Here is a 14,642-nt window from a genome sequence, read left to right as displayed (position 1 = left end):
TGCCCAAAACTCTTTAGCAGACAACCTGGGCAGACACTTCTCTGCGGCTTACGAGTAGGAGATGCACAGCTCTTCCCTGAGCGAGATATTCACTCAGGGAACATCTCAATGGGATCTCTTCGCCTCCCAGATAAACAGGCTTTCCTTGTACTGCTCCACAGGAGCTGTGGGTCACAGCCCCCAGGGCAGTGCTCTCCATTTGCCATGGACACACAATCCCAGAGGTGCCTTTCCTCCATTCCCACAGGGCTTACGAGAGATCCGTCAAGACAAGGCCAGAGACATTCTCCTAGTACCCATCTGGCCCAGGCAGTTTTGGTTTCCGGAGCTCCTGAGGATGTTGGTCCATCCTCCTATCATGATCTGACCCTTCCCAGATCGCCTTCCTCAGCAAGGGGGCAGAATCAGACACCCAATCGAGACCCCGTCCACCTCATGGTCTGGTGTCTGGGTGGAGATCAGAACTAGAATATGCTTGCTCAGCACCCATCCAAGCTATTCTTATTCAAAGTAGGAAAGACTCAACTAGCACCTGCTACTTGGCTAAATGGAGACAGTTTTCTACCTGGGCTCAGCATAAGGTGCTACCTTGAAATTCTGCAAGGAACCCAGTTGTTTTAGATCACCTCCTGTTTTGAGAAGCTCAGGTCTTTCCATTGGCTTGCTGCAGGTCCACCTTGCAAAAATCAGTGCCTTCCTTCCGCCAGAAAGTGGATATTCCATCTTTACTCACCCTACAGCAGTGACGTCCATGAAAGGCCTAGTTAGGATCTTTGTGCCAATCATCAAACCTACCCCTCAATGGGACCTCAATCTCGGCCTGTCACCACTCATCAGGCCACTGTTTGAATCCTTGATAACATGCTCCATGGCCCACCTGTCCATGAAAGGTGCATTCTTAGTGGTTATTCCCTCAGCCAGAAGGCTGAGCGAGAGGGAAGCCCTCATGGCAGACCCATCACACTGTTCATCACCAGGAAAATCTCTCTCTCTGTCTAGATCCTAACGTCCTCCCCAAGATTATTTCTGAATGCCATGTCAACCACACTATCCACTTACCTGTTGTCTTCCCAAAACCCCATTCCTCTGCCGAGGAGAGGAAACCTCGTTCCCTTGACTCAGACATACTGTACAGTTCTACATGCAGAGGACCAAATCTATCAGCAGATCACCTAGGCTATTTCTTGCCATAGCAGAAAGGTTGCGAGGAGAAGCAAAATCCTCTCTGAGAATCTCCAGATGGATCTCTGGGTGCTACTAATTGGCACATATCCATCCAAAGGGCACGCTTCAGGAGAGCACAAGTTGCCTCCACAGCGTCACTGCAGAAAGTGCCATCGCTGGACCATGACAGAGCAGCTACCTGGAGTTCCATTCGCACATTCACAAAACATTACGTACTGGTTCAGGCTGCCGCTGTGGATGCAGCAGTGGGACCTCTAGTACTTCAAGCATCTTCCTTGCTGGCACCCCTGCACCCCCGTCCCGTCTGAATAGTGCTTGTCAATCACTCACACATGGAATACACATAGGGACCAGCACTTGAAGAAGAAAGGGAAGTTACTTGTAAATGGAAGTTCTTCGAGGTGTGTGGTCCTGTCTGTATTCCACTGTCCACCTTTCATCTCCTCTGCTTCAAACCTGCTGGATTTGTGGCATGAAGAGGAACTGGAGAGGCATCAGCCCACACTGCCTCTTATGCCCTAGTCTGGAAAACAAGGAAAAGAGGCCAATGGATGCTGTTTGTTAGAGTTTCAGGACTCGGGTGCATGGCGCGCATGGTCACCCACGTGAAATACAGACAGGGACCACATGTCTCGAAGAACTCTCCATCACAGATAAGTAACCTCCATTTGCCCATACAGGCTGGATTCTGTCCCCTTGCACATGGTCATGTATGCAAAGACTGTGCTTTAATGCACATGCACAACAGCAAACACAGAGCTTGGTTGGACGGTAACGTGGGAACTCAGGGAAGAGGACCTGTCCGCTATTTGCATAAGAGAAGCTGTTGGGGTGGCTGAGGCCGGTTGTGTCAGCTGCTGGAAGGGGCTCTGGGGAAGAGCTGGGAAGTGCTGCTAGGGTAGGTCAGAGACATAGCGAGCTGTGTGTTTGATTCATTGCACAGGACCTGGGCACTGATGAGGAGAGGCTGTTGCAGAGGAAATCCCAGCTACACGAGGCTGACTTGTCCCTGAGTGACATCCTGGGTCAGAAAAAGGTATTTTTCCCAGCAGCCCCATCCAGCAGAGAGGAGCCAGTGCAGAGACACTGCACAGTGCTGCAAATCAGCTGCCTGCAGGGATCCATCAGCGCTATTGTGTCACACCCTTGTTCACATGCACTTCGTGTCCAGAGCTGGTGGCTGCTGCTGGGGCAAGGCAGGGTGTGGCTCGTGAGGTTAGAGTTACTGATGGGACCAAGGGACTGGCATGGAGACGGGATCAGCACCCCGCAGCTCCAGCCACGGAGGGATGATAAGGGAGGCTTGGAGTGTGGGTGGGAGAACTGACTCCCAGGATGGAGCAGCCTCAGTCATGCATGGACCTGCTGTCTTTTGCTGGTCTCATGCTAAACTCAGCCCTCGACCACATGCTTCTTGGGGCTCCTACTGAGTTTGCACATTGTTTGTCCTGGGACAGCTGACAGCACTGGGAGGGAGGCCTTGGGACACGTGGGATTTGGAGAAAGCACCTGGCCAGGACTTGGCAGGGGCTTGGGTCTAATCTACACTCAGGAGTTTTGCCAGTCTAGCTATACTGGTTATACTTGTACTAGCTATACTGGCAAACCCTCCTCCTGGAGATGCAGTGTACTGGAGAAAAAGGGTCTTTGCTGGTACAGCTTATTCCAGTTCAGTGAGAGAAGGGGCAAGCTATGGCATAAAAAACTCCCATCCTAAGTGACGTAGCCAGGCCGTCAAGTGTAAATCCTGGCCTTACATGGAGTCTGTCGTGCCCACGTACCATGGTGATGGGCCCCAGACAGGACTAGCTCTTTTTCTGTATAATCTAGTCAGGTGGGTGGGGAGTTCCCTGTGGCAGGGGCAGCCTGGCCTCTTCCTGGGCCTATGTTCTTGCTTCTTAGTGGAGGGATCTGATGGGCTCCAGCCCCTCCCCACAACATCCACTTGGGGCCTAGAGGGAGGATCTGTCCTATTGTCCTGTCAGACTAAGGCAGGAAGCTACAAGGTCCTAGGCCCATCGTGGTGAAGTTCTTGCTGAAGGAACCCAAGCGTTTGGATCTGTCAGCAGGAGAGTCCTGTCTGAGTGCTGCTGTTGAGTTGCCAGGGGAAGGGAGAGGTCCAATCCATGCTCGCATTACTCATGACCAACACTTGTGTGTGTCGCTGTCTGGAGGAGACCCATCCCACCTGGACTCCGCTCCATTCAGCACCTGGGCCTGTGGGGACGCGGCAGTGGGCTCAGCCTGTGGCGAGGCGAAGGCCTGTGGGGCAGGGCAGGGAGATGGGCACGTGCCTTTCCTGACATGTTTCCTCCCCTCTGCTCTCAGCGCGCGGTCCAGGACCTGGAGTCACTGCGTGGAGCCTTGGAGAGAAGCCAGAAGGAGGCAGAGACGCTGGAGTCCTGCCTGAAGGAGACTCGGAGCAAAGCGGATGAAGCCAGGTACCTGGCGTGAGGTTGGACACACAGGGACCTTGGCAGGCCAACGCTGGACGGGGGGTGGGGGAGTCATCTTGCAAATATGGGCCCGCTCTCACTGAAGCCAATAGCAAAATGCCTATTGAGATCAGTGGGAGCAGGAGCAGGCCCAAGAACTGCTCGCTCCTAGCCCGTTAATGACACAGGCACTTTGCCCAGCGGAGGGCTGTGCTGGCATGTGCTGGGTGAGCCTGGGGGCCACCTCTGGCTGACACTCACTGGAGCAGATGGCAGCCACCCTGTGGCACATGGAGGCCAGATAGCCCTGTAGCCTAAGCTCCCTTGTGATCTCAGCAGCCCTTGCGTAGACCCAGATGGAGCAGTGCATGCTGGGACCACTTGCCTCTGCACGCTGCACTTTCCTCTAGACCCTCAGCAAGCTGGCCGGGCTCGAAGCGTGCTGCCTCTCTGAGGGTGTCGGCACCTTCTTCCCACAGGGCAGACCTGCTGCTGCTGCAGTACAGACGGGACTCCTGCCTGCGGGAGCTGCCGGAGCTGGAGAAGGAGCTGAGTGTGCTGAGACAGCAGCACTCCACCATGCACAGCACCCAGCTAGGGGCCTTCCAGGCCGAGGTGAGGGTGGGGGTCCGAGGATGGCCAGTGGGTGTGATGGTTCCCATGGGGGATTGCAGGAGCAGTGTCCACATTGCAGGTGGGAGGGGGAACAGGAGGCAAAGGCGAGAAGGGCAGAGGGATGGAGTAGGGAGGGGACAGGGAAACCCCATTGCCCACTGCAGGGATAAGGAGATATCTCACTGCACGGTTGGGAGGCCATGCTACTGGGTTTCCATGGGCCAGGAAGCAGCACTGCGGACACAGGCCAGGCGATCCCATCCTCTGCTCATTTCCCAGGTCTCCTCACTAGCGGCCGAGCGGGAGGAGCTGAAGGCCCGTGTGCGTCACCTGGAAGGCAGCTTGTCCTTCCTGGAGCACCAGCTGAGCTGCTGCAAGGCAGAGTTGTTCTCTGAGCAGCGGGCAGCCAGAGCCAGGATCGAGGAGCTGCAGGAGGTAGCTGAGCTCCCCGGGGTTCCAGGCTGCTTTGGAAGTGCTGCTGTTTGGTGGGAAGGCACCTGGTGCCACCTCCTAGACTCCACTGGAAGCAGGTGGTGTCTGCAGGGCAAAGGACCCCCATGTCGGGCTGGGTCCTTCCCCTCTCCTGTGTGCTGTGAATGAGATCTGGGATGCACCTGTAATTCTCCAGGTGCCGTCTGTTTCCTCAGCAGGTGGGAGGGCCTCTCAGCCATAGTGTTTATTGTATGAATTTCAGTCACACCTCGCAGCCCCAGTCACGGCGGGGACCTCCCCAGGGCTCGGCGCTGCAGGTACAGCACGGAGACACAGTGCCTGCCTCAAAGAGCTGTAAATAGTTCTCTTGTCCCACAGCCACACAGGAGAGGGTTGCCTTGGAGGCAGCGTCTCATGGCTGAGGTATAACTCACAGCAGAGCCCAGTGTCTCTCCCCACCCCAAGACCTTCTGGTGGGAATGACCCGGACGCTGTCCTTGCTGTGAGTGGTGTGTTTGCCCCCTGTCTGAACAGCAGCTGTGTGACTGCTCCTGCCTGGCCCTGGGCTAGCTCCCAGTGTGAATTGTGTGCGTTCTTTTGGCTGCAGTGCCTGGAGGAAGCTCAGAACAAGCTGGAGGAGAGGACAGCAGAGGGGACAGAGCTCCAGGAGGAGACCACACGACTGAGACTGCAGCTCAGGGAGCTGGAGAGGGTGAGGGAAGCCCAGGTTCAGGTCAGAGGGTTTCCACATGGGGAGGGAGGGGAGCAGGAGCAAAGGAAGGTGGGAGGGTTGCTTAGTAGGTTTAAGAAATTGTCCCCCTTTGTATGCCACACCCCTTTTCCACTTCCAATAGAGAGGGATGTGTATGCACACACAAACACGGGTACCCAGGGCTGCCCCTGTCCCAGTGCAGGCTTGGTGGGAGTTGGGTGGTGAGACGGTTGGGACATGAAGAGTAACGGGGTGAAGGCAGCCTGCCGGGAGACCTCTGCCAGCAGCGAGTTGTATCTGGCCCCCAACAGGAGAGATGAGAACCCCATTGCTAGCGGGAGTCAGACTGGAGGTTCAAAGCCCTGCAGCCAGGGTCTGCCGATGTTTCCATAATGTGAAATATGCCTTAATAGACAGTGTCGCCCGGACCCCGCCTCCCCTCCCACGGGGCAGTGCCCTGACTCCGCCTCCCCTCCCACGGGGCAGTGCCCTGACTCCGCCTCCCCTCCCACGGGGCAGTGCCCTGACTCCGCCTCCCCTCCCACGGGGCAGTGCCCAGACCCCACCTCCCCTCCCACGGGGCATCACCCTGACTCCGCCTCCCCTCCCACGGGGCATTGCCCGGATCCCGCCTCCCCTCCCACGGGGCATTGCCCAGATCCCGCCTCCCCTCCCACGGGGCGGTGCCCTGACTCCGCCTACCCTCTCACGGGGCAGTGCCCTGACTCCACCACCCCTCCCACGGGGCATTGCACTGACTCCACCACCCTCCCACAGGGCATTGGCCAGACCCCTGCCCTCCTCCCATGGGGCATTTTCCTGACTCCGCCTCCCCTCCCATGGGGCAGTGCCCTAACTCCACCTCCCTTGAGGGGGCCACTTAGGGATCTGGGGCAAAAATTGGTCCTGCTAGTGAAGGCAGGGGGCTGGACTCAATGACCTTTCAAGGTCCCTTCCAGTTCTAGGAGATTGGTATATCTCCAATTATTATTATTATTATTGACTCCACCTCCCCTCCCATGGGGCATCGACCAGACCCCATCTGCCCTGACTCCGCCTCCCCTCCCACGGGGCAGTGCCCTGACTCCGCCTCCCCTCCCACGGGGCATCGCCCGGACCCCGCCTCCCCTCCCACGGGGCAGTGCCCTGACTCCACCTCCCCTCCCACGGGGCAGTGCCCTGACTCCACCTCCCCTCCCACAGGGCATCGCCCAGACCCTGCCTACCCTCCCATGGGGCATCGTCTGGACCCCACCTCCCCTCCCATGGGGCATTGCCCTGACTCCACCTCCCCTCCCACGGGGCAGTGCCCTGGCTCCACCTCCCCTCTCATAGGGCATTGGCTGCTGGACCCCACCTCCGCCCCCATGGGGCATTGGCTGGACGCCGCCTCCCCTCTCATGGGGCATTGGCTGGACCCCACCTCCCCTCCCACAGGGCATTGGCCGGACCCCGGCTCCCCTCCCACGGGGCATTGCCCAGACCCTGCTTCGTGTCCACTGGTCACAGTAGCTGCAGCCAATGTGCAGTGGAGCTGTAAGAGGCCGGTGCTGATGGATCTTTAACTGTCTCTGATGCACCGATTGGTCCTTTATGAAAACTGCCAAGCGCTTTGTCTCCTTTAGCTTTTCATAGACCCATGGACTTTAAGGTCAGAAGGGACCATTATGATCATCTAGTATGACCTCCTGCACAATGCAGGCCACAGAATCTCATCCACCCACTCCTGTAACAAACCCCTAACCTATGTCTGAGTTATTGAAGTCCTCAAATTGTGGTTTAAAGACTTCAAGCTGCAGAGAATCCTCCAGCAAGTGCCCCGTGCCCCATGCTGCAGAGGAAGGCGAAAAACCTCCAGGGCTTCTGCCAATCTGCCCTGGAGGAAAATTCCTTCCCGACCCCAAATATGGCGATCAGCTAAACCCTAAGCATGTGGGAAAGACTCACCAGACAGCACTCAGGAAAGAATTCTCTGTAGTAACTCAGATCCCAACCCATCTAACATCCCATCACAGACAACTGGGCTTACTTACCTGCTGATAATCAAAGATCAGCTGCCAAATTAATTGCCAAAATTAGGCTATCCCATCATACCATCCCCTCCATAAACTTATCAAGCTTAGTCTTGAAGACAGATATGTCTTTTGCCCCCATTGCGCCCCTTGGAAGGCTGTTCCAGAACTTCACTCCTCTAATGGTTAGAAACCTTCCTCTAATTTCAAGTCTAAACTTCCTAGTGTCCAGTTTGTATCCATTTGTTCTTGTGTCCACATTGGCACTAAGCTTAAATAATTCCTCTCCCTCCCTAATATTTATTCCTCTGATATATTTATAGAGAGCAATCATATCTCCCCTCAGCCTTCTTTTGGTTAAGCTAAACAAGCCTTTTCTTCGTGTCTCCTCTCCTCCCACCCCTCTTTTCCATTCCTCCTTCTCCCCTTTGGCCTCTGCTGCCTGGTCCCCTGCTGCCCAATGCCATACTGCTTGCATGTCTTGTTCCTGCCCCCCGCCCCTTCCTCTCCTGCTGGGGGCTGGCAGCTCTGCCCCATTGGTGGTTCCTGGTGCCCAGGGTGTAGCTGTGGCCCCTGGTAGAGGGAACAATCATGCCTTGGCACATGCAGAAGATGAACTCAGCTGTGCTGAGCCTCTTCCACCCCTTGTTTGAATGATGCTCTGACTTCCGCTTCGTGCTTCTACAGATACCAGCGGCCCCCAGAGCCTCTTGGAGCCCGTGCCGGTTTGTGATGGTTACACAGAGCTCTCTGTTCCAGAAGCAGGCAGCAGCTCTGAGTGGGCAGATCCGAGACCTTCGAGTGCAGGAGACGGAGCAGGAGCTGAGACTCTCTGCTCTGAAGAAGATCCTGTCGGAGAAGGAGCTAGAGCTGGTGAGGCTGCGAGAGGTCATCTGTGCCCTGACGGCCGAGAAAGAAGCTCAGCAACACGCTATGGAGAACCTGAGAGAAGAACATGACAGGCAGCTGGGGAAGATGCAGCAGGAGAAGGTACCAGCCCTAAGCAGTCCAGCCTGAGCTGGGCGGGGGGCTTCTGCTCATGAATGGCTCCCTCATCCCTTGCTCTTCTCATTCCTTCTTTTTCCCCGCCTACCTAGCTGAATGGTTTTTATTCATAAAGGTGCAGCTCCTGCCCCATGTCAGGGAGTGGAGCAGCTCAATTTGGAATTTAAGGCAATGCCCGGGAGTCTTTACACCAAGTATGCGGCCCAGCTACTCTGGGCTGCTCTGTGTGGCCACTGACAGGGGGCTTTGGGGCAGTTTGGGCCATTGGGTTCCCTACTGTGCAGTTCCAGTGGCCATTGACCCCGCAGAATGGGGACACTGGCAGCCTCGGGATTCCTGGCCCCCTGCAGAGATCATCAGCATGCAGCGCACCCATCTCCAGTGTTTGGGCCAAAAGTGGAGGAGGGGGAATTGGCATCAGCCTGAGAGGAGTAAATATTAAACTTGCCTTCCTGTTGGTCAGTGGTTACCAGGAGGGGGACAATAAATCTCAATAGTCTCTGAAATATTGCGTCCTATTTTGCCCTCCTCCCTCCACTACAGAAGGGATATGGACAAGTTGGAGAGAGTCCAGTGAAGAGCAACAAAAAAGATCAGGGGTCTGGGGCACATGACTTATGAGGAGAGGCTGAGGGAACTGGGCTTGTTTACTCTGCAGAAGAGAAGAGTGAGGGGGGATTTGATAGAAGCCTTCAATTACCTGAAGGAGAGTTCCAAAGAGGATGGATTGAGCTCGGCTGTTCTCAGTGGTGGCAGATGACAGAACAAGGAGTAATGGTCTCAAGTTGCAGTGGGGGAGGTTTAGGTTGGATATTAGGAAACACCGTTTCACTAGGAGGGTGGTGAAGCACTGGAATGGGTTACTTAGGGAGGTGGTGGAATCTCCATGCTTAGAGGTTTTTAAGGCCTGGCTTGACAAAGCCCTGGCTGGGATGATTTAGTTGGGGTTTGTCCTGCTTTGAGCAGGGGGTTGGACTAGATACCTCCTGAGGTCCCTTCCAACCCTGAGATTCTATGATTCTATGACTTGTCTATATTGAAAAGCTAATTTGGAGTAAGGGGGGTGAATTGAAAGTGCAGTAGCTATTCTGGAATAACTCCATGTGTGGGTGAGCCATAAAAGACCCAGGAAAAAAAACCAACCCCTATTATTGACTTCTGATAAGTCAGTTAGGAACAGTTTGGCATGTACAGTCTGATTGCCTGCTGTACCAGGATAAAGTAGTTGCATCTCTGGTCTGATTGGTCTAGTTAGTGTTCAGTGTCTCCAAGGAAATAATGTGTTGATGCATCACATGACGCCTTTCAGTTACTCATGGATAAGAATTTTCTTCATGCTTGTAGCAATAAGAAAGAAAAAGGGGGTCTGGGTATATTGAACTGTATATGCACAAATTTAAGGAGGATGGGAAGTGAGATGAGACAGTAGTTTTATTGGACAGCTCTGAAAATGGCTAAAAGAGGCATCATGAAATGTCCTGGTTTATTGTCTCAATAATTTCTATCTCAAACGTGCCCAGCTTACCAGTCAAATTATTTTTCTCACAGCCCAACCTGCAACATTAAGTGAGGATCTGCAAGTCGAGCTGGGCTCTTTTCTTCTCACACATATTTGCCTGCACTAAAGGTCACTGATGATGGCCCCCTGCAAAATACCTAGGTAGCGCCACAATCTTTCAGCTAGGTCCCCGCTGACACCTGGTGAGCCCCATTGCTTCCCGTGGGTTTACTCCAGGGTAGCTGACTGGAACTCGGTAGCAACTGTATTGATGGCACACAAGAAAGAGGAGAAACGCTGGCGCAGAGATCCCTTCTTTTCAGCCTTCACTGAAATGCAGCCACCTCTGGAATGGACTCAGCTGATGTTTTCCAGGGCACAGCCATGCTGCATAGCAGTTTAAAGGTTCTCCTGCCTTGGATCCAGTAAAGGGACAGGGCAGTAGCTTGGGTGGAAGGGACATAATAACCTGAAGTGGAGTCTAGCCAGGACTCTGAGGCTAAGGATTCTTGCCAGCCCCATGGACTCTGTGGCCGTGCAGTTATGGGGCTCTGGGCATCGGCAGAAGGGAACATGGGGACTGGCTGGATTGCAGGGTGTGCAGTGTGGCTAGGTGCTGTTTTCTGTGCTGTAGGAGCTGGAGTGGGCCCAGCAGAGGGAGGCGCTGCAGTGTCTGAAGCAGCAGGAGCTCCAGGAGGTTTGTATCATGCAGTCCCATACTCACGTGCCGTGTTCCCTCCAGATGTGAGTGCAGCTGACATGGTGACTGTTGTTGGCATGTCCTCCAGCAAGCTGACTTGTGCCGTGAGGAGTACCTGCAAATTGCTGGGATGACCTAGGTACATCACTCACCTGTCTCTCTCACCAATAGCCTCCAGGCAGGCCCTCCCCACATGTCAGTGTCTCAGTGGGGTGAGTCGTGTGATGTGGCAGATGAGCTCATGCACTGGAGTATGGGTGAAGTCTTGGACGTCGAATTGGCTGAATGGTCCCCTCTTTCTCTACTTGTTCTCCTTTGGCCAGTCACCTGGCTGGATTTGCAGTGGGGAGGCAGCGTGGTCCTAGACAGAGCACCTGTCCATTTCCCCTCACTTTTCTATGCCTCAGTTTCCGCACCTGTACAATGGGGCAGGTGATGCATTCTGAGCTGCCTGGGTGAGGAAAGCTATTTAAGGGTGAAGCTGTGGTGTTGTCAGTACATTAAATGCATTGTAATGTCAAGGAAGCCAGTCGTTCTCCATCGAGCATTGCCCGGGATCAAAGGGTCTTCCAGACAGAGAAGAGCCTCAAGGGCTCCTTGTCCCTTGTCTAAAGGCAGAGGCTCCCCATTCTCATGTCTGTCTTCTCAGTTTGCAGAGAGTTTGGAGCACGTGAAGGCCAGGGCCCTCCAGGATCAAGCCGCCTCCTTCCAGAAGGAAGTGGAGAATCTCACCAGGGTGATCGAGGTAACTGCTCCCCACGGGGCAGGGGGAGTGGGTGGGTCATGGTTTGAGGGATGGCAAAATCTGACCCACCTGGATGTGTGTAATAGAGCCATGGATTCCAAGGCCAGAAGGAACCATTGTGATCATCATGAGCTCCTGCAGAACCAAGACCCTTCAATTTTGGTAGTTACTGATTTTCTCAAAAAATTTCCCAGGAATTTCTGGATTTTATTGATTTCCCCAAATTTTTTGTTGACTTTTTTGGGACCCGGGTATTTTTCTCAAGCGAAGCAGGCAGGACCACTCTGAAGCACCGGGCTTAGGAGTGTTACCCTCTCAAAACCAGACTCCAGACACCCCTACAATGGCTTGCCTATATTTGCAGCTTAATCCTCACTTTGTGTGGTTTTGGAAGGTGAAAGACCCCCTTTGGTAGGTGAAAGGCCCACCCGAGCAGATTTACCAGTGGGTTTCTCTCCAACTTTTGGAAGACTCCCCAGAGTAGACTAGTCTGTTAACCCTTGGAAGGACTGGATACAACCTTCTGCTCCAAGGACTGACACTCAGGCTGTAATTCTTTGAAAACAAAAATAACCTTTATTTAACACAACATACCCTAACACAGTGAATCTAAAACATATTTCAAGAAACAAAAACATAAGTTCTTACAATTTAAGACATGCATTACAAAATAACAAACTCTATTAGCACAGGTACACATTGAAGTACCCAAACTTTCAGTATTCGACAATTGGCAAATAGCTGTAAATGGTTACATTCTATAAGCGATGGCCAGTCACACAGAGGATGCTGACAGCCAGTTCTTAAACACTGAAGACTATACACACTAAAACATACGTACCTAATTATCCAGCTTTATTATCTCAAAAACACTCCTTCGTACATTCTCATTATTCTTTATGTGAGAGTCATCGTGATTCCTTCCCCACAGTCCTCTTTCCCTCTGCTCTGTCTAGGTCCTTCTGATCTGCCAGGACTGATGTTGTCACTGCTACTGCTTCTGCCTTCATTCTTCAGTGATTTCAGCCCTTATCTTTCAGATTCTGATTCTCCTAATGTTCACTCCAGTGCCTTCCACTCACACTCACTCAAGCCTGTCAGCTCTGTACCTTAGATATAGATTTTGGCCTATTCTGATTGGTTATTTTTATAATCCTAAGAATTCCCACCGAGTGGTGTAGCTAGGAATGGAAGTTTGGGTGGGCCCCAACAGACCATGCTAGCTCAGCTTCTCCCATGACGCCACGCCCTCTTCCTAGCCCTGGTGCCTCCAGACACAGGGCTTCACTTGCCGAGCTGGGCACGTGTATGGGGTAAGGACTCACCAGTGTGGGTAGCTGCTGGGGTAAAAGAGGTCTCCCCTCTTCGGGCTGAACATTCTCCACATTCCTTAGAGCAGAGGGGGGATAATATGCACTGGATTTCCCCTTCAGTTGAGCAGAATCCAAAGGCTGCCCCACCTCACAGGGCACCCAGTCAGGGAAACAGGTTCCCTGAGCCTCGCCATCTTTGGAAGAGAGAAAGTTTATCCAAAGTGGGAAGAGAAAACTCGGGCTGGGGCAGGGGGGAGCAGAGGCCAAGGGCTGGCGTTGGGGGAAGGGGCAGGACCCAGGGGGGCACACGACATGGGTGAGGCAGTGGAAATGGGGGGCATAGCAGAGCCTGGAGCTAGGAGCACAGGGATGGGGCTGGGGTGCAGGAGGGATCAGGAGGCCTCTCCAGCCAGTCCTTACTGCTCAGCAGGCACCAGAAGACAAGGCTGCCTGGGGCGCACAGACTGTCCATGTGGCAAAGAGGGGAAATGCCAGGGCTCGAGCTCTGCCCACCCCTTCCGACCCCGGCTTGGTATCCATCTGCCCGGCTGGCCACACCTCCCTTTTCTGCCAGCATTGCTGTGTCCATGCCTCCTGCGCCGTGTGCAGCTGCCTTTGCCCAGCCCAGCCACACCCCTGGGCGCCGGCCCAGCCCTGCTCTGGCCCCAGCACTAGCCCCAGCCCTGCCCCCATGAGGCACAGCCCCTGCCTGGGATGATTCACCTCCTCTCAGCCTGTGGATTCAGGGGGCCCCAGCCCTGCCCGTGCTCCGTCCTGGATTTCAGGTGCCCGAATGATGCTCTGGACCACTGTGGCAACACAACACCCCTGCTCAGATTTGGGTGGGCCACGCCCTGTTCTCACCAATCAGGTTTAAGCCCACTATCTGTCAATCAAAGCTAGACCTGACTGAAGACCTGCGCCTTAGATGCTGGACCTGATTGAGAACCTGTGTTATGCTTAACTGCCCCACCTCTTCAGGTTTTGGAGGACCCTTTACCTCACCTCAGTCTTCCTGCTTGGCCAAATCTCTTCCAGACCTCCATTTTGGATTTCTCCGACTCTGACTGCATGTGACCACCATCTTGTCATGGCTAGCCACCTAGACCCACCCTCGTCAATAAACATGTCAGCGTATCCTGACGCTATGATTCACTCTCACCCCCCTATTTCTGTTATTTTAAACATGTTTAATTCCGCTCTCTCCCTGCTTTAGCTCGTGGTGGCAGCCCAGCTATAGGCCTTACACAGAACAGAGCCACTGAAAAATCCCCTGTATCAGAGGGGAGCAGTAGGCTGCATCCCATGAGTACTGGCCCCCTGCCAGACAGAGCACCCTCGTGAGCCCACCCTGCCCTGCTGCCTGGTCTCGTGCTGCAGGGCCAGAGCCAGCAGTAGGCTCTGTCTAGCAGGGGATGTGGACCGGGTTCTGTGCCTGTGGTCTCAGCTGCCAGGACCAGGCTCTCTGCCCGTCTTTCTCCCCCACTGCACAGCAGCAGCAACCGCCAGCTGATAATTACCCTCCTCTGCAGGGGAGGCCAGCAGGAACTTGGCACTCAGGGAGTCACAGTTGCACCTCATGAGGCCTGACGCCTGCCAGACAGAGCCTCTTCCTGACCTGGCCGTCTGCTTCCTCTGCACTGTGAGGAAGCGAGAGGGGCAGGGAGCTGGGTCTCAGCAGCTGAGGCCACCTGACTGCTGCATCATCAGTACTCCCCTCCCTCTCCCTGCCTGGCCCCCAGGAACACCTAGCACCCCCAGTCCACTGCGCTTTGTTTTCAGTTTTTACCCATTTTTACCCATTTGTTAAATTTTGGACAAACACAGATAAATTCCTGGGAAATGTATATATACACAAGCAGAAAACAAAAAGAGCCTTTGTACAACATAGGCCAGAGAGCAGAGCCCTGCTAATGAGCTGGGTGGGTCTCATTCCAGCCCATACGGTAAGAGGAGCCCATGTCCCCATCTCTGCTGGCCTTTGCCCACA

The 14,642-nt window shown here is 54.2% G+C and overlaps 1 protein-coding gene across 7 annotated transcripts in view; it reads left to right on the top strand.

Moving 5' to 3' along the window:
- LOC115661220 (trichohyalin-like) overlaps nt 1-14,642 on the top strand; it is a 57,074-nt gene that overhangs the window by 25,257 nt on the left and 17,175 nt on the right. For 5 of the 7 annotated variants that reach the window (XM_030583567.1, XM_030583566.1, XM_030583565.1 and 2 more), the window contains 8 exons: nt 2,129-2,221; nt 3,514-3,626; nt 4,100-4,235; nt 4,515-4,670; nt 5,275-5,379; nt 8,079-8,381; nt 10,529-10,591; nt 11,244-11,339. In XM_030583567.1, coding sequence (XP_030439427.1) covers nt 2,129-2,221; nt 3,514-3,626; nt 4,100-4,235; nt 4,515-4,670; nt 5,275-5,379; nt 8,079-8,381; nt 10,529-10,591; nt 11,244-11,339 — 1,065 coding nt within the window. The remainder of the gene's footprint in view (nt 1-2,128; nt 2,222-3,513; nt 3,627-4,099; nt 4,236-4,514; nt 4,671-5,274; nt 5,380-8,078; nt 8,382-10,528; nt 10,592-11,243; nt 11,340-14,642) is intronic. The other 2 variants (XM_030583564.1, XM_030583563.1) reach the window with 2 other exon arrangements.

Source organism: Gopherus evgoodei, chromosome 13 (assembly GCF_007399415.2).
Source record: "Gopherus evgoodei ecotype Sinaloan lineage chromosome 13, rGopEvg1_v1.p, whole genome shotgun sequence".
Classification (NCBI taxonomy): Eukaryota; Metazoa; Chordata; order Testudines; family Testudinidae; genus Gopherus; species Gopherus evgoodei.
This window is presented reverse-complemented; position numbering and strand designations above follow the sequence as displayed.